Source organism: Oncorhynchus gorbuscha, linkage group LG03 (assembly GCF_021184085.1).
Source record: "Oncorhynchus gorbuscha isolate QuinsamMale2020 ecotype Even-year linkage group LG03, OgorEven_v1.0, whole genome shotgun sequence".
Classification (NCBI taxonomy): domain Eukaryota; kingdom Metazoa; phylum Chordata; class Actinopteri; order Salmoniformes; family Salmonidae; genus Oncorhynchus; species Oncorhynchus gorbuscha.
Genome location: NC_060175.1, coordinates 22694767 through 22714127, shown reverse-complemented (window position 1 = coordinate 22714127; position 19361 = coordinate 22694767). Strand labels below are relative to the sequence as shown.

The 19361-nt window shown below is 46.3% G+C and overlaps 1 protein-coding gene across 1 annotated transcript; it reads right to left on the bottom strand.

The window, feature by feature from the left end:
- Positions 1 to 517: 517 nt before the first annotated feature.
- LOC124028437 (cAMP-dependent protein kinase type II-alpha regulatory subunit-like) lies at positions 518 to 17420 on the bottom strand. Its single transcript, XM_046340488.1, has 10 exons — positions 16737 to 17420; positions 16300 to 16341; positions 16015 to 16154; positions 12573 to 12679; positions 12203 to 12356; positions 12023 to 12124; positions 10180 to 10254; positions 10027 to 10092; positions 9722 to 9860; positions 518 to 1107 (listed from the first exon to the last, which is right to left on the bottom strand). Exons 1-10 carry the CDS (start codon positions 16975 to 16977, stop codon positions 983 to 985), a joined length of 1191 nt encoding a protein of 396 aa, XP_046196444.1. The 5' UTR covers positions 16978 to 17420; the 3' UTR covers positions 518 to 982.
- Between the last annotated feature and the right edge of the window lie 1941 nt (positions 17421 to 19361).

Here is a 19361-nt window from a genome sequence, read left to right as displayed (position 1 = left end):
TAAATATAATCTGAGTTTTCTACTAAAAAATGTTTATGCTGGGGGTGTATATTCTGTTGCAGTCCAGTAGAAGTCTACTTCTGCATTCCTAACAGCTGGGTTAGGTTTATGTAACATATTGATAGGATGCGGTAGTGGATTACGTGATTTTCCCCCCACCTTCAGTCAGCCAGTTCGTTTTGCATGACCCGGGTGGGTGAATTCAGTTAAGGACCAATGGAATTGTCTAAAATGTGCAAACTCCGCCTATCCAAGGTGAACTCGCCCGTTTGCAAATGCATTCCATTATGGTAACATTATATAGTTTGATAGGATTTCATCACTGATACTGTCAAACAAAGGGGTAATTGTATAGCTAATCACAGAATAGTTACATAACAGTAACACGTTGGTCCAAGCCCTTACCCACCGACACTTGGCTTTCACACCACCTGAAATTCAATAAACTCCAGTGCCACCCAGCACATCAGTAACACAGCACAGTTTAAACTGCAGAAATCATTGCATAATACCAACTTCCATTTACTTTATTGACAACATTTTGACCAGGGATTACATTTATGAAATCTCCCCATCTGCAGATGAAAAGTATTTCCATATCAAAGCACATATTAATATTTGATTGATGGACCTTTGACCTCAAGTCAATTTCAGTAGAAAAACAGCATCTGTTTGTGTGGGAGCTATTGGGCTAGAATTATCAATAAATTGGGCTAACATGCATGAACAATTGCCAAGCCAACACGGTAAACGATACAGATACTTCCACAACAATAGTCAAAAAAGGAAAATACTACATAAACAAAATGATGAAAGTAATTTGAGACAGTTCACATTGTAATGTTGATATCAGTTATTAAATCAGGTCCAGTAGATTCTACAATTAAATGTCAACAAATATCTTGTGTAAGTATGTAAAGCTAGTATGCGTTTAGGAAGCACTCTGTGGGATTATTAGTGTACTGTTTCTTACAATTATACTTTAATGTTTCAAATCTACACTAGAACCAAACAGAGCTACCAGCTGGTTCTCGTATTGGGAAATGTTCCTCTTCATAATCTCCTTACAGGAACCCAGCAAACGCTCAAACGCCTGAATGTCTATTACTAGGGGGCGGGAGTGTAGGAGGAAAGAGAAAAAAGGAGGTGCAAGTCAAGTCAAACAATAAAAAGCCAATGAAGCTAAACAGACCCAAACTGATCTGCTGAGCCTTTATTCATTCCAACCTGAGTTAAGCGTGCGTAAATGGAATGGAATTCCTTTTTATGCACTTCTCTCTATGTGTATTCTGACCTTGAATTTCATAAGAATAGCATGCTATTCACCTGCAATTCGTTTTGGGTGGAGATTGAATAAATGAAGGTGTGGCGGAGGCATGTCGACAGATACACCGTATTCTGACCTTGATTTAATTCCCTCATTATTCCATCACCTTTACACGCGAGGAACCTATTAAGGTCTCGCCAACCTACCTGTTTCATGTGGAAAAAGCATCTACTTAATTTTTTTCCAATAGAAATAACAGCATTCTCCATGCACTGTAATTTACAATTTGATAAGAGCTAGGTAAATGAGTAATCTGTTTGGATAACAGAAATATGTTTTAGATAGCCTTTATTTTACCTTAAAATCGCTGGAGACAAATGTGAAACCAGTCATATTGGCAGCATACTGAAGCATATCATCATATCAACTTTCCCACAGTCAAGTTTATGAAATGCTGTGCAATTATGTAGAATTGAAATTTTATGGCCTTTTAAATTCCAGAGATGAGCATTTTCGAATGTCTTAATTATAGGCTACCCACATTTTCTGTTTCCTATTTCTATCATGTTAAATATTAGCCACCGTTTTGCTCTACGACCCCATAAGTTGCACAGGACTCGTCTGAAGTTAACCCACACAAATTAATAGATGTATGGAAATAGTTTTGTGCCATTAAAAATAAAGGGTTAAATATGTGCCAAGCAAACACAAATATTTCCTGAGCTTTCTTGTATCTCCGAGATATTGGACAGACACTTCAAAACCTTATTCCTTAAGATTTGCTTTTTGACTAGCTAAATGATTAATGGTATGACTAACTTAAAACAATTCCATATGTTAGCCCCCCAACGGCGTACATGTTGATCACACCGCTCGCGTTGCAAAATAAATGTACACATACATGTTATTCAATCATTGTACCCACAATGCTTGCGAGCATCAATGAGTTGGTGGTGGTAATGCACCTTAAAGTTGGTTGCGAAACGACATATAAAGTCCAAAGAAGAAGCCTGAAGGAGGAGAGATGACTAGAAACGAACTTGGTTTACCTTTTTATCTGATTAATTGTCAGAGTAGAGGAACTTGTGCATTTCAGGTAAAATAACAACCCAATGTTTATATCCCAGGACAAATTGGCTAGCAACAGCAAACAAGCTAGCTAAATTGCCATAAATGTTTAATGCTTTTCGACATGTCTCCAAATTAATATAGTTAGATCAGAGTTCGTTTTGATATTTCAACCAGCATATCCTGATCGCTTCTGGTGTGGGTGGACAGAATCAACATGCGCGCGATGGCGCACGCGGAAGCACGCGTGTGAGCAGTCTGGTCAGCATGTTAGACATTTACACGGAACCCAAACCGGCTGCAAGCATGCGTCATTGTACATATATTTATTTTGTCCCCCCACACCAAACACGATCACGACATGCAGGTTAAAATATCAAAACAAACTCTGAACCAATTACATTAATTTGGGGACAGGTCGAGAAGCATTAAACATGTATGGCAATTTATCTAGCTAGCTTGCACATGCTAACTAATTTGTCTTATTTAGCTAGCTTGCTGTTGCTAGCTAATTTGTCCTGGGATATAAACATTGAGTTGTTATTTTACCTCAAATGCACAAGGTCCTCTACTCCGACAATTCATCCACATATAAAACTCAACCAAATCATATCTAGTCATCTCTTCTCCTTCCAGGCTTTTTGATCTTTGAATTTATATAAAGAAGGCAGGACTTGCGGCACGATCTGTGTCAGAAATAGGAATGACTTCTATTTTAGCCCTTGGCAACGCAGACGCTCGTTGGCAATAATTGAATAACATGTGCTAAATTTATTTTGTAACGCAGGCGACGTGTCCGGTCAGCATGTTACAGGCTGACCATACCGCTCGGGTGCGCAAGCGGTAGCAAAATCAATGTAGGAATGTATGTTATTCAATTATTGCATCCACACTGCTCGCGGGCGCCAACGAGCGTCTGCGTTGCGACATCATCGGGGGGACAAACAATTACAATTCTGAATAATGGCACAGCTATTTATAGCCTACTTCACTGTGGGAAAGGGTCCGCAATACATGTCATGTTGATATGATTTTCAGTTTGCTTCCATATGACTGGTTTCACATTCGTCTCCAGGGATCATAAGGAAAAATCATCTAAAACAGTTGCAGAAATAAAGAAAGTAGATGCTTTTTCTACTTGGAACTGGCAGGTTTGCTCAACCGTATTCATGGTTTACTCACGTGTAAAGGTGGTGGAATTATGAGGAAATTAAGTCAAGGTCAGAATATGGCGTATCAGTAAACACACTTCCGTCACAACTTCATTTCTTAGATCACCCCGAACGAATAGCGGGTGAATAGCATGCTATTCTCATGCTTAAATTCAAGGTCAAGGGAATTGCGTTCCATTTACGTGCACTTAACTCAGGTCAGAATTCCCCCCTGCTTGAATAGACTCCCTGATCGATTCATTTCTGACTGCTTTAGAGACAGAGAGACAATTATTGTAATGGTGAGAGGTTAGCATGTTTTGGGGGTATGATATTTGTGCGTCTGTAACTTTCTAACTAATCATTATTCACGATTGGCTCAGGATTATCCGCAATCATGGTAACATCCACATGAATGTAGTAGTGTTTTGAAACATATTCTATTGTTATTTACAATAAAAGTGACTCTAAAATGACACAATACATTAATTAAACCATTCATTTATATTAGGCACAAAATAATCTGAAACACAACCAAAACTTGCATCCAACAAGTTTGTAGAGTCACGAGCTTCATTGCATGCTAGGAAAATGGGACCAAATACCAAACTTTTGACTACTTTAATACTGTCATGTTTTGTCATTTATTATCTTGTCTTGTCCCTGTGCTTCCCATTCTATTCGTTTCCCTCTGCTGGTCTTATTAGGTTCTTTCCCTCTTTCTATCCCTCTCTCTCCCCCTCCCTCTCTCACTCTCTCGCTCTCTCTTCTCTCTATCGTTCCGTTCCTGCTCCCAGCTGTTCCTATTCCCCTAATCATCATTTAGTCTTCCCACACCTGTTCCCGATCCTTTTCCCTGATTAGAGTCCCTATTTCACTCCTTGTTTCCCGTACCTGCCCTGTCGGATCCTCATTTATAATTCACCGTGCTGTGTCAATGTTTTGCCCTGTCGTGTCGTGTTTCCCTCAGATGCTGCGTGGTGAGCAGGTGTCTGAGTCTGCTAGGTTCAAGTGCCTTCCCGAGGCAACCTGCAGTTCTCGATCAAGTCTCCAGTCTGTTCTTGTCTTTACGTGTAGTATTATGCTTTTTGTTTTGTAAAGTTTATTCTGGATTAAATACTCTGTTTTCGCCAAGTCGCTTTTGGGTCCTCATTCACCTGCATGACAGAAGGATCCGACCGAGGAATGGACCCAGCGACTACAGACGCTCGTAACACTGCCGTCGAGATCCAAGGAGCCATGCTCGGCAGACACGAGCAGGAATTGTCTGCTGCTCGCCATGCCGTGGAGAACCTGGCCGCTCAGGTTTCCGACCTCTCTGGACAGTTCCAGAGTCTTCGTCTCGTGCCACCTGTTACTTCCTGGCCTGCCGAGCCTCCAGAACCTAGGGTTAATAACCCACCTTGCTACTCCGGGCAGCCCACTGAGTGCCGCTCCTTTCTCACCCAGTGTGAGATTGTGTTCTCTCTCCAACCCAACACATACTCTAGAGAGAGAGCTCGGGTTGCTTACGTCATTTCACTCCTTACTGGCCGGGCCCGAGAGTGGGGCACAGCTATCTGGGAGGCAAGGGCTGATTGTTCTAACAATTACCAGAACTTTAAAGAGGAGATGATTCGGGTTTTTGACCGTTCAGTTTTTGGTGGGGAGGCTTCTAGGGTCCTGGCTTCCCTATGCCAAGGTGATCGATCCATAACGGATTACTCTATAGAGTTTCGTACTCTTGCTGCCTCTAGTGACTGGAACGAGCCGGCGCTGCTCGCTCGTTTTCTGGAGGGACTCCACACAGTGGTCAAAGATGAGATTCTCTCTCGGGAGGTTCCTTCCTGTGTGGACTCTTTGATTGCTCTCGCCATCCGCATAGAACGACGGGTAGATCTTCGTCACCAGGCTCGTGGAAGAGAGCTCGCATCAACGGTGTTTCCCTGCTCCGCATCGCAACCATCTCCCTCCTCTGGCTCTGAGACTGAGCCCATGCAGCTGGGAGGGATTCGCATCTCGACTAAGGAGAGGGAACGGAGGATCACCAACCGCCTGTGCCTCTATTGCGGATTTGATGGACATTTTGTTAATTCATGTCCAGTAAGAGGCCAGAGCCCATCAGTAAGCGGAGGGCTACTGGTGAGCGCTACTACTCAGGTCTCTTCATCTAGATCTTGTACTACTATGTCGGTCCATCTACGCTGGACCGGTTCGGGTGCTACATGCAGTGCCTTGATTGACTCTGGGGCTGAGGGTTGTTTCATGGACGAAGCATGGGTTCGGAAACATAACATTCCTTTCAGACAGTTAGACAAGCCTACGCCCATGTTTGCCTTAGATGGTAGTCATCTTCCCAGTATCAAATTTGAGACACTACCTTTAACTCTCACAGTATCTGGTAACCACAGTGAGACTATTTCTTTTTTGATTTTTCATTCACCTTTCACACCTGTTGTTTTGGGTCATCCCTGGCTAGTATGTCATAATCCTTCTATTAATTGGTCTTGTAATTCTATCCTATCCTGGAACGTATCTTGTCATGTGAAGTGCTTAATGTCTGCCATCCCTCCCATTTCTTCTGTCCCCACTTCTCAGGAGGAACCTGGCGATTTGACAGGAGTGCCGGAGGAATATCATGATCTGCGCACGGTCTTCAGTCGGTCCCGAGCCAACTCCCTTCCTCCTCACCGGTCGTATGATTGTAGTATTGATCTCCTTCCGGGGACCACTCCTCCTCGGGGTAGACTATACTCTCTGTCGGCTCCCGAACGTAAGGCTCTCGAGGATTATTTATCTGTGTCTCTTGACGCCGGTACCATAGTGCCTTCTTCCTCTCCGGCCGGGGCGGGGTTCTTTTTGTTAAGAAGAAGGACGGTACTCTGCGCCCCTGCGTGGATTATCGAGGGCTGAATGACATAACGGTTAAGAATCGTTATCCGCTTCCCCTTATGTCATCAGCCTTCGAGATTCTGCAGGGAGCCAGGTGCTTTACTAAGTTGGACCTTCGTAACGCTTACCATCTCGTGCGCATCAGAGAGGGGGACGAGTGGAAAACGGCGTTTAACACTCCGTTAGGGCATTTTGAGTACCGGGTTCTGCCGTTTGGTCTCGCCAATGCGCCAGCTGTTTTTCAGGCATTAGTTAATGATGTTCTGAGAGACATGCTGAACATCTTTGTTTTTGTCTATCTTGACGATATCCTGATTTTTTCACCGTCACTCGAGATTCATGTTCAGCACGTTCGACGTGTTCTACAGCGCCTTTTAGAGAATTGTCTCTACGTAAAGGCTGAGAAGTGTTCTTTTCATGTCTCCTCCGTTACTTTTCTCGGTTCCGTTATTTCCGCTGAAGGCATTCAGATGGATTCCGCTAAGGTCCAAGCGGTCAGTGATTGGCCCGTTCCAAGGTCACGTGTCGAGTTGCAGCGCTTTTTAGGTTTCGCTAATTTCTATCGGCGTTTCATTCATAATTTCGGTCAAGTTGCTGCCCCTCTCACAGCTCTTACTTCTGTCAAGACGTGTTTTAAGTGGTCCGGTTCCGCCCAGGGAGCTTTTGATCTTCTAAAAGAACGTTTTACGTCCGCTCCTATCCTCGTTACTCTCCTGACGTCACTAGACAATTCATTGTCGAGGTTGACGCTTCAGAGGTAGGCGTGGGAGCCATTCTATCCCAGCGCTTCCAGTCTGACGATAAGGTTCATCCTTGCGCTTATTTTTCTCATCGCCTGTCGCCATCTGAGCGCAACTATGATGTGGGTAACCGTGAACTGCTCGCCATCCGCTTAGCCCTAGGCGAATGGCGACAGTGGTTGGAGGGGGCGACCGTTCCTTTTGTCGTTTGGACAGACCATAAGAACCTTGAGTACATCCGTTCTGCCAAACGACTTAATGCCCGTCAAGCTCGTTGGGCGTTGTTTTTCGCTCGTTTCGAGTTTGTGATTTCTTACCGTCCGGGTAGCAAGAACACCAAGCCTGATGCCTTATCCCGTCTGTTTAGTTCTTCTGTGGCTTCTACTGATCCCGAGGGGATTCTTCCTTATGGGCGTGTTGTCGGGTTGACAGTCTGGGGAATTGAAAGACAGGTTAAGCAAGCACTCACGCACACTGCGTCGCCGCGCGCTTGTCCTAGTAACCTCCTTTTCGTTCCTGTTTCCACTCGTCTGGCTGTTCTTCAGTGGGCTCACTCTGCCAAGTTAGCTGGTCATTCCGGTGTTCGAGGCACTCTTGCGTCTATTCGCCAGCGATTTTGGTGGCCGACTCAGGAGCGTGACACGCGCCGTTTCGTGGCTGCTTGTTCGGACTGCGCGCAGACTAAGTCGGGTAACTCTCCTCCTGCCGGTCGTCTCAGACCGCTCCCCATTCCTTCTCGACCATGGTCTCACATCGCCCTAGACTTCATTACCGGTCTGCCTTTGTCTGCGGGGAAGACTGTGATTCTTACGGTTGTCGATAGGTTCTCTAAGGCGGCACATTTCATTCCCCTCGCTAAACTTCCTTCCGCTAAGGAGACGGCACAAATCATTATCGAGAATGTGTTCAGAATTCATGGCCTCCCGTTAGACGCCGTTTCAGACAGAGGCCCGCAATTCACGTCACAGTTTTGGAGGGAGTTCTGTCGTTTGATTGGTGCGTCCGTCAGTCTCTCTTCCGGGTTTCATCCCCAGTCTAACGGTCAAGCAGAGAGGGCCAATCAGACGATTGGTCGCATACTACGCAGCCTTTCTTTCAGAAACCCTGCGTCTTGGGCAGAACAGCTCCCCTGGGCAGAATACGCTCACAACTCGCTTCCTTCGTCTGCTACCGGGTTATCTCCGTTTCAGAGTAGTCTGGGTTACCAGCCTCCTCTATTCTCTTCCCAGCTTGCCGAGTCCAGCGTTCCCTCCGCTCAAGCGTTTGTCCAACGTTGTGAGCGCACCTGGAGGAGGGTGAGGTCTGCACTTTGCCGCTACAGGGCACAGACTGTGAGAGCCGCCAATAAACGCAGGATTAAGAGTCCTAGGTATTGTTGCGGCCAGAGAGTGTGGCTTTCCACTCGCAACCTTCCTCTTACGACAGCTTCTCGTAAGTTGACTCCGCGGTTCATTGGTCCGTTCCGTGTCTCCCAGGTCGTCAATCCTGTCGCTGTGCGACTGCTTCTTCCGCGACATCTTCGTCGCGTCCATCCTGTCTTCCATGTCTCCTGTGTTAAGCCCTTTCTTCGCACCCCCGTTCGTCTTCCCTCCCCCTCCCGTCCTTGTCGAGAGCGCACCTATTTACAAGGTACATAAGATCATGGACATGCGTTCTCGGGGACGGGGTCACCAATACTTAGTGGATTGGGAGGGTTACGGTCCTGAGGAGAGGAGTTGGGTTCCGTCTCGGGACGTGCTGGACCGTTCACTCATTGATGATTTCCTCCGTTGCCGCCAGGATTCCTCCTCGAGTGCGCCAGGAGGCGCTCGGTGAGTGGGGGGTACTGTCATGTTTTGTCATTTATTATCTTGTCTTGTCCCTGTGCTTCCCATTCTATTCGTTTCCCTCTGCTGGTCTTATTAGGTTCTTTCCCTCTTTCTATCCCTCTCTCTCCCCCTCCCTCTCTCACTCTCTCGCTCTCTCTTCTCTCTATCGTTCCGTTCCTGCTCCCAGCTGTTCCTATTCCCCTAATCATCATTTAGTCTTCCCACACCTGTTCCCGATCCTTTTCCCTGATTAGAGTCCCTATTTCACTCCTTGTTTCCCGTACCTGCCCTGTCGGATCCTCATTTATAATTCACCGTGCTGTGTCAATGTTTTGCCCTGTCGTGTCGTGTTTCCCTCAGATGCTGCGTGGTGAGCAGGTGTCTGAGTCTGCTAGGTTCAAGTGCCTTCCCGAGGCAACCTGCAGTTCTCGATCAAGTCTCCAGTCTGTTCTTGTCTTTACGTGTAGTATTATGCTTTTTGTTTTGTAAAGTTTATTCTGGATTAAATACTCTGTTTTCGCCAAGTCGCTTTTGGGTCCTCATTCACCTGCATGACAAATACACATATAAGTGAATTTGTCCCAGTACTTTTGGTGCCCTAAAAACTATGTACAAAAAGTGCTCTTATTTATAGACGGTTCTTCTGATATGGATGAAAATACCCTCAAATGAAATCTGACAGTCTGCACTTTAACCCCATAGTCATTGTATCATTTCAAATCCAAAATGCTGGAGTATAGAAACAAAACAACAAACAATGTGTCACTGTTTCCAATACTTTTGAAGCTCACTGTTGGAGCTCACTGTACAACGTACCCAAGCACTTGGTGTCCCCTACAGCATAGACGGATGCTGCACGTGGTTTGTTGGTGACCAGAGCCAGCTCTCCGAAATATTGGCCTCTAGAGCAGCGTGCAATCTCCACCTCTGCATTGTCCAGCTGTCCTGCTTTAGTCTAGGTAAGGAGACATACAGCTGAGTCTGTTGTACCACATTCCAATGATGCTAGACGCATACATTCAGTACAGTCAGTAACTTGCAGCAGGTACCCACAGCAAAGTCTTTATTTATAGAGTAGGTCTAACACACACCCAAGTGAAGAGCCAAACATGCACACCTACTTTGCTTATTATCATGATCTTCACCTGGCCCGACTCCACGATGTAGAAACAATCTGCCTTCTCCCCCTAAAAGTGTAGAAAAGCAGTAGAAGAAGCAGTGGTTCAAAGTAAAGAATAATCTTAGATGAACTGTACAATAAAAAGCCATAATACCTGTGTTATGATGCACTCCTCATCTTTGAACGCTCTCATTCCCACGACATCAACAATCTTCATCCTCTCAGAGAGCTGAGGAAAAGACGAGGACAGAAGATGAAGGTGTGATAAAAGTATACATCGAACTTTACATGCATTCTGAGTGAGGATTGTTTACAATGTGAGCCTCTCATGTACCTTCTCGTATGTTGTACTTTGAATACACGGTACAATTTTGATTGTAAAGGACACAAAAACAATTCTGTGGTCAAATAAAACAGACATACAATGGGGCAAAAAAAGTATTTAGTCAGCCACCAATTGTGCAAGTTCTCCCACTTAAAAAGATGAGAGAGGCCTGTAATTTTCATCATAGGTACACTTCAACTATGACAGACAAAATGAGAAAAGAAAATTACATTGTAGGATTTTTAATGAATTTATTTGCAAATTATGGTGGAAAATAAGTATTTGGTCAATAACAAAAGTTTATCTCAATACTTTGTTATATACCCTTTGTTGGCAATGACAGAGGTCAAACGTTTTCTGTAAGTCTTCACAAGGTTTTCACACACTGTTGCTGGTATTTTGGCCCATTCCTCCATGCATATCTCCTCTAGAGCAGTGATGTTTTGGGGCTGTTGCTGGGCAACACGGACTTTCAACTCCCTCCAAATATTTTCTATGGGGTTGAGATCTGGAGACTGGCTAGGCCACTCCAGGACCTTGAAATGCTTCTTACAAAGCCACTCCTTTGTTGCCCGGGCGGTGTGTTTGGGATCATTGTCATGCAGAAAGACCCAGCCACGTTTCATCTTCGATGCCCTTGCTGATGGAAGGAGGTTTTCACTCAAAATCTCAAGATACATGGCCCCATTCAATAGTTACTTTACACGGATCAGTCGTCCTGGACCCTTTGCAGAAAAACAGCCCCAAAGCATGATGTTTCCATGCTTCACAGTTGGTATGGTATTCTTTGGATGCAACTCAGCATTCTTTGTCCTCCAAACACGACGAGTTGAGTTTTTACCAAAAAGTTATATTTTGGTTTCATCTGACCATATGACATTCTCCCAATCTTCTTCTGGATCATCCAAATGCTCTCTAGCAAACTTCAGACGGCCCGGACATGTACTGGCTTAAGCAGGGGGACTTGGCAGCGTATTGTGTTACTGATGGTAGGCTTTGTTACTTTGGTCCCAGCTCTCTGCAGGTCATTCACTAGGTCCCCCCGTGTGGTTCTGGGATTTTTGCTCACTGTTCTTGTGATCATTTTGACCCCACGGGGTGAGATCTTGCGTGGAGCCCCAGATCGAGGGAGATTATCAGTGGTCTTGTATGTCTTCCATTTCCTAATAATTGCTCCCACAGTTGATTTCTTCAAACCAAGCCGCTTACCTATTGCAGATTCAGTCTTCCCAGACTGGTGCAGGTCTACAATTTTGTTTCTGGTGTCCTTTGACAGCTCTTTGGTCTTGGCCATAGTGGCGTTTGGAGTGTGACTGTTTGAGGTTGTGGACAGGTGTCTTTTATACTGATAACAAGTTCAAACAGGTGCCATTAATCCAGGTAACGAGTGGAGGACAGAGGAGCCTCTTAAAGAAGAAGTTACAGGTCTGTGAGAGCCAGAAATCTTGCTTGTTTGTAGGTGACCAAATACTTATTTTTCACCATAATTTGCAAATAAATTCATTAAAAATCCTACAATGTGATTTTCTGGATTTTTTTCTCATTTTGTTTGTCATAGTTGAAGTGTACCTATGATGAAAATTACAGGCCTCTCTCATCTTTTTGAGTGGGGGAACTTGCACAATTGGTGGCTGACTAAATACTTTTTGCCCCACTGTAAGTATTCACACACCTCGAGAGACTTTAGAAGGGGTACACACTCAATGAAGGCTTCGTACATCTTTCTCTTCTTGGCATTGTTCTTCACTATGAGTCTATGGAATGTGGCCCGATCCTAAAACATTCACATAAAGGTTACAACTCATCTCTCATAGATACACATTAAACACACACACACACTACTGTGACTCACCAATCCCCACAGTGCCCCCTCCTGGGTGGCCATGATAGTGGCAGCACGCGGGGTGTTGTACATGAGAGCCAGCTCCCCGAAACTGCCCTTATTGTCATACTTCCCCACACACTTTCCAACTCCATCAATCTGCACAACAATGTCGTACACACCCCTACAGCAGACAAATAGAGGTACACAGGACACCAGAGGAATCAGAGAACATCATATTCACATGATTAGGCCTAATGCTCCTCAAACAGAAAAAAATGATAGATTCAACACACACACACACACACACACACACACACACACACACACACACACACACACACACACACACACACACACACACACACACACACACACACACACACACACACACACACACCGCTCTATGACATAGAAGTTGTCTCCATCCTCCCCCTGGTTTATGATGTGCTCCTGTGGTTTGACCAACACCTCAAACATGCCATCCAGAACCTCTGAGAACTGCTCCTGAAGGAGAGAAACAACAGTCACACATTAGAAGAGGACCATGTGTGTGTGTGTTTGCATACTAAACTGGGACACACAGCAAGTATCACACAAATGAATCCATACAATCTCTAATGTGTATTGTCTCTATTGAGAGGGGGCTTGTTGAGTTCATAACCAAACAAAAGATAAAAAGATAAAAGAGTAAGTGCTATTACTTTTAACTTACAAGTTACTCTCACTGACTTAGAATGAATTACTCTCAGTGGCTTACAAGGACTTGTCACGACTTCCGCCAAAGTCGGTTCCTCTCTTTGTTCGGGCGGCTCTCGGCGGTCGGCGTCGCTGGTCTTCTAGCCATCATCAATCCACTTTTCATTTGTTTCATTGTTTTGTCTTGTCTTCTCACACACCTGGTCTCAATTTCCCTCATTACATGTTGTGTATCTAACCCTCTGTACCCCCCATGTCTTTGTGCGGAATTGTTTATTATAAGTGCATGTGCACGTTTTCTCTGGTGCGTGACAGGTTTTGTACCCATTTGTTTGTGGTTCTGGTTACCAGTGTTTTTTAAAAATAAAACTGCTCCGTTGATTACCCAGTTTTGCTCTCCTGCGCCTGACTTCCCTGCCACAAGCCACGCACTCCCTTACAGAATTCCGCACTGCTAATGGAGTCAGCAGGAGCAGGTGCCCCTGGTATAGGGGTGGAGGAGCACGTCCGGGAGCACGCGGCGATGCTCCACCATCTTGGCACCGCCATGGACCGCGTTGTCCATACAATGGACTGCTGGGAGAGACAGGTCCTGGTCCCTGTGGGATTCGTCTCGCCTTTCCCCGGGAATACGACGGGACTTCTGCAGGCTGCCAGGGGTTCCTGTTGCAGCTCGTCCTATACCTGGCAACCGTCCACCCGTCTCCTTCGGGCCGTGAGAGGGTGTCCACCCTCGTCTCCTGCTTCTTCGGGAAAGCCCTGGAGTGGGCCAACGCTGTGTGGGGAGAGGGAGATGCGGCGTTGTACCATTTCGAGGAGTTCACCCGCCACTTCCAGGCAGTCTTCGAACACCCGCCCGAGGGTAGAGACAGGGGACGAGGAGCGCCCAGGAGTTTGCCCTGGAGTTTTGGACCCTGGCCGCCGGCGCGGGATGGAACGACAGGGCCCTAATCTAGCATTATCATTGCATTTTGCGCGAGGACGTCTGTCGGGAGTTGGCCTGCAGAGACACCACCCTTCGACCAGCTGGTGGACCTGTCCATCTGGCTGGATAACCTGCTGGCTACTCGCAGACGTCCAAATCGGGGTCGGTCTTTCGCCCATAGTTTAGGGATCCCCATTGTTCCCGTGGCTGTGCCCTTCCCCGTTCACGCCTTAGATAGTCGACCATTATGGTCAGGGTCGATTAGGGAGGCCACCGCTCCTCTGGGCATGGTGACACAGGGGGGTCACAAGGAGATAATTAGTCTCTTTCTCATTGACTCTCCTGCGTTTCCCGTGGTGCTAGGCCTACTCTGGTTAGCTTGTCACGACCCCACTGTTTGTTGGCAACAGAGGGCTCTCACGGGGTGGTCGCAATAGTGCTCGGGGAGGTGTTTAGTTTTCCGTTTGTGCCACCACGGTGGAAAGTCCAGACCAGGTCTCCACCGTGCGCATTCCTCCCGAATATTCTGACTTGGCTCTCGCCTTCTCCAAAACTCAATTACCACCTCATCGTCTGGGGGATTGTGCGATAAATCTCCAGGTAGACGCCGCAGACGCCGCACTTTCCAGTGTATCCCCTGTCACAGGCGGAGGCGGTGGCTATGGAAACATATGTCACTGAATCCCTGCTTCAGGGGTTCATTCGGTCCTTTACTTCACCCGCCTCCTCGAGTTTATTTTTTATGAAGAAGAAGGAGGGAGGTCTGCGCCCGTGTATTGACTATTGTGGCCTGAACCAGATCACTGTGAGCTACCGCTCATAGCCACAGCGATTGAGTCAATGCACAGGGTGAGCTTCTTCACCAAACTAGATCTGAGGAGCGCTTACAACCTGGTGCGTATCCGGGAGGGAGACGAGTGGAAGACGGCTTTCAATACCACCTCAGGGCACTATGAGTACCTCTTCATGCCGTACGGGTTGATGAATGCGCCATCAATCTTCCAAGCGTTTGTAGACGAGATTTTCAGGGACCTGCACGGGCAGGGTGTAGTGGTGTTTTTTGATGACATTCTGATATACTCCGCTACACGCGCCGAACATGTGTCCCTGGTGCGCAGGGTGCTTGGTCGCCTCGAGAGTAATGGGCAGGTGGAGAGAGTAAACCAGGATGTGGGCAGGTTTCTGCGGTCTTATTGCCAGGACCGGCCGGGGGAGTGGGCGGCGTTCGTGCCCTGGGCCGAGATGGCACAGAACTCGCTCCGCCACTCCTCCACTAACCTCTCTCCCTTCCAGTGTGTACTGGGGTACCAGCCGGTTCTGAGCCTTGGCATCAGAGTCAGACCGAGGCTCCTGCGGTGGTCGACTGGTTCAGGCGTGCGGAGGAGACATGGGAAGCTGCCCGTGCTCATCTTCAGCGGGCCGTGCTGTGACAGAAAAACAGCGCAGGCCGCCACCGCAGTGAGGTCCCGGTGTTCACACCGGGGAACTGGGTCTGGGTCTCGACCCAAAACCTTCCCTGCCGGAAGCTGGGCCCGCGGTTTGTGGGGCCATTTAAAGTCCTGAGGAGACTGAACGAGGTTTGTTATAGGTTACAGCTCCCTCCTGATTACCGTATTAACCCCTCGTTCCATGTGTCTCTCATCAGGCCGGTGGTGGCTGGTCCACTCCAGGAGTCTGAGGTGCGGGAGGTTCCTCCGCCCCTCTGGACATTGGGGGCCCCGGCGTACTCCGTTCGCTCCATACTGGATTCGAGGCCTCAGGCAAGGGGCGTTCAGTACCTTGTGGAGTGGGAGGGGTACGGTCCGGAGGAGAGGTGCTGGGTTCCGGTCGAGGACGTGTTGGACCCTTCAATGCTGCAGGAGTTCCATCTTCTCCGTCCGCATCGCCCTGCGCCTCTCCCTCTGAGTCGTCCCTGAGGCTGGTGTCGGCGCGCAGCTGGAGACGGTCAAGGTCGGTACCTCTCCTTGTTCAGACGGCGCTCGGCGGTCAGCGTCGCCGGACCTCTAGCCCATGTCTTTGTGCGGAATTGTTTATTGTAAGTGCATGTGCACGTTTTCTCTGGTGCGCGACGGGTTTTGTACCCATTTGTTTGTGGTTCTGGTTACCGGTGGTTTTATGAATGAAACTGATCCGTTGATTATCCAGTTTTGCTCTCCTGCGCCAGACTTCCCTGCCACCAGTTACGCACTCCCTTACAGGACTACATACAATACTCTACCTGGTCGAGAGTTTTGAACAGTAGAATGTCTCGGCAGGCGTCCTGGAGTCTGCGACGCTGCTCGTCTGATTTGGAGTGTACCACCCGCGGCTCAAAGTCCTCATCCTCATCATCGTCTGGGTTATAGGCCTCTGCACAGACTGGGGGAGCAAAATGACTGTGACACACACCGGGGACAAACAAATACACTCAAAGGGAATGTTGTAACTAACACACAAGTGAGACTGAAATAATATTCTTCATACACAGCATATAATGGATGCAAAACCAAAAGATGACACTCACCAGATGCTCTGCGACTGTATTTATTAGGGTTGGAGGGGGGCACTATCGAGAGAGAGAAATGTTTCAGCACCAGATATTAAGTTGGTCCCACTGAACATCATTAGTTGTTCTTATGGATCCATTGACACACTTTAGCTTACAGTGCATGACCATCCCCCTACTACCATACCAGATTCTTCCCTCTAATTTTCTCTCATCACTTATTGTCAGGGCACAGAAACTGATTTATCAAGAGGCAGAGATATCCACAAACAAACTTGTATTATTTTGTTTTAAATAGACTTAAAAGTGAGAGTTAAAAAATAGTTTGTATAATTTAGAGTAAAAAGGTTATAATAAAAATACAGAGGAGAAAATCTTTTAAAATAGATTTAATAATCATATCATGAAGAATATTGCAAAAATAGTGGCCAAATAGAGATAAAAATGTCACTCACTATAGGCATCATCAGAGTCTTCATCTTCATTTGATTCAACTGAAATACTATCAAAAGCCACTCCTTCCCGCGTAGAATCGGCAAACCTTTCTTTGACATGCCTGTCGTGTTTTCGGCTGTCTTGTAGACATGTGAAATATTGGATTGCAAATTCAACCAAATCTGGCGGTCGGCGCCGTAGTACCTCCACAGTGTATCCTTGAAGCAAATCCATCAAGCCAGCAGGTATCTCGATGCTCATCACAGAACTATGATAGGCCGAGCCTATAAATGATCTTTAACACGTTTAAAAATACAATTTTGAATGAAACTATCTGCCTAATCCATAGCAATAGGCCTAAGAAAATCATAGAGCTCTATGCCAATCAAGAGTTTCCAAGACCAGGGATTTGTAAAATTTAAGAACTCATAAAGAATGCTAAATAGCCTGAGTATTAAAAATACAATAGCATTTGAATATAACCTTCAGTGTCTGTCCAATATAAAATGCATCCATCCCCCAATGTTGCCAAGACTTTGTGAGGATAAAGAGAGCCTGATCAATGATCAGCAGCCATGGCAAATCTCAAAGTAGGTTAAATGTCAAACAAATACATTTACTAAAAACTACCAATGACAGCTATCAAACAAATACATTTTTAACCAATCTACCGACCTCCTTGCATTGCAGCCTTTTGAAGAGGAGTTAAGGTCTGACATAATGCATGGCCTACTTTGATAAATGCACACAGCGCGGTTCTGCCCCCCCCGGCGATACCCACCATCCTTTACCCCACCCCCGTCCACGTCAACTGGTTCATTGACAGGGCTACCGGTTTCCCCATTTAGACTAGAAGCAGTGTATCGGAAAGTATTGACCGGGTATACTAGGTTGTCAAAACCTTCAGATCAAATGTAGTTCATGCCAGTCTAACCTAGGCCAACTGTGTATCGGACGTTGACGCAAGGTGCTCTATCTGTGGTCTGAAGTAGGCTATTACAGTCATTCATTTCTGGGAAGGGGAGCGTTATCAACTATTTTCTAGTATACAGTATTTCTATGGACTTGTCTGACCGACATGCATATTTGATGTCACTTTCAAAAGACACAACAGCCTAATGTGAGCCACACAGCATGTATACATATGTACATATGCTAGACAATCTGGATCCTCTCTTTCTAAAATTATTTTTTGTTGCAACCCCTATTACCAGCCTCTCTTTCGTGTCGTCTGAGATTCCCAAAGATTGGAAAGCTGCCGCGGTCATCCCCCTCTTCAAAGGGGGAGACACTCTAGACCCAAACTGCTACAGACCTATATCTATCCTACCCTGTCTTTCTAAGGTCTTCGAAAGCCAAGTGAACAAACAGACTACCGATCATTTCGAATCCCAGTTTCAGAACTGGTCATGGGTGCACCTCAGCCACACTCAAGGTCCTAAACGATATCATAACCGCCATTGATAAGAGACAGTAATGTGCAGCTGTATTCATCGACCTGGCCAAGGTTTTAGACTCTGTCAATCACCACATTCTTATTGGCAGACTCAACAGCCTTGGTTTCTCAAATGACTGCCTCGCCTGGTTCACCATCTACTTGTCTGATAGAGTTCAGTGTGTCAAATCGGAGGGCCTGTTGTCTGGACCTCTGGCAGTCTCTATGGGGGTGCTACGGGATTCAATTCTCGGTCCGACTCTTCTCTGCATACATCAATGATGTCGCTCTTGCTGCTGGTGAGTCTTTGATCCACCTCTATGCAGACGACACCATTCTGTAAACTTCCGAACCTTTTTGGACACTGTGTTAACTAACCTCCATACGAGCTTCACTGCCATACAACTCTCCTTCCGTGGGCTCCAACTGCTCTTAAATGCAAGTAAAACTAAATGCATGCTCTTCAACCAATCACTGCCCACACCTGCCTGCCTATCCAGCATCACTACTCTCGACGGTTCTGGACAGACTTAGAATACGTGGACAACTATAAATACCTAGGTGTCTGGTTAGACTGTAAACTCTCCATCCAGACTCACATTAAGGATCTCCAAAACAAAGTTAAATCTAGAATTGGCTTCCTTTTTCGCAACAAAGCATCCTTCACTCATGCTGCCAAACATACCCTCGTAAAACTGACCATCCTACCGATCCTTGACTTCGGCGATATAATTTACAAAATAGCCTCCAATACCCTACTCAATAAATTGGATGCAGTCTATCACAGTGCCATCCGTTTTGTCACCAAAGCCCCATATACTACCCACCACTGCGACATGTAAGCTCTCGTTTGCTGGCCCTCGTTTCATACTCGTCACCAAACCCGCTGGCTCCAGGTCATCTACAAGACCCTGCTAGGTAAAGTCCCCCTTTATCTCAGCTCGCTGGTCACCATAGCAGCACCCACTTGTAGCACGCGCTCCAGCAGGTTTATCTCTCTGGTCACCCCCAAAACGAATTCTTCCTTTGGCCGCCTCTCCATCGAAAATCTCTGAAACTGGAAACACTTATCTCCCTCACTAGCTTTAAGGAATAGCTCACAGATTACTGCACCTGTACACAACTACCTCTTCCCCTACTGTATTTATTTTGCTCCTTTGCACCCCATTATTTCTATCTCCACTTTGCACATTCTTCCACTGCAAATCTA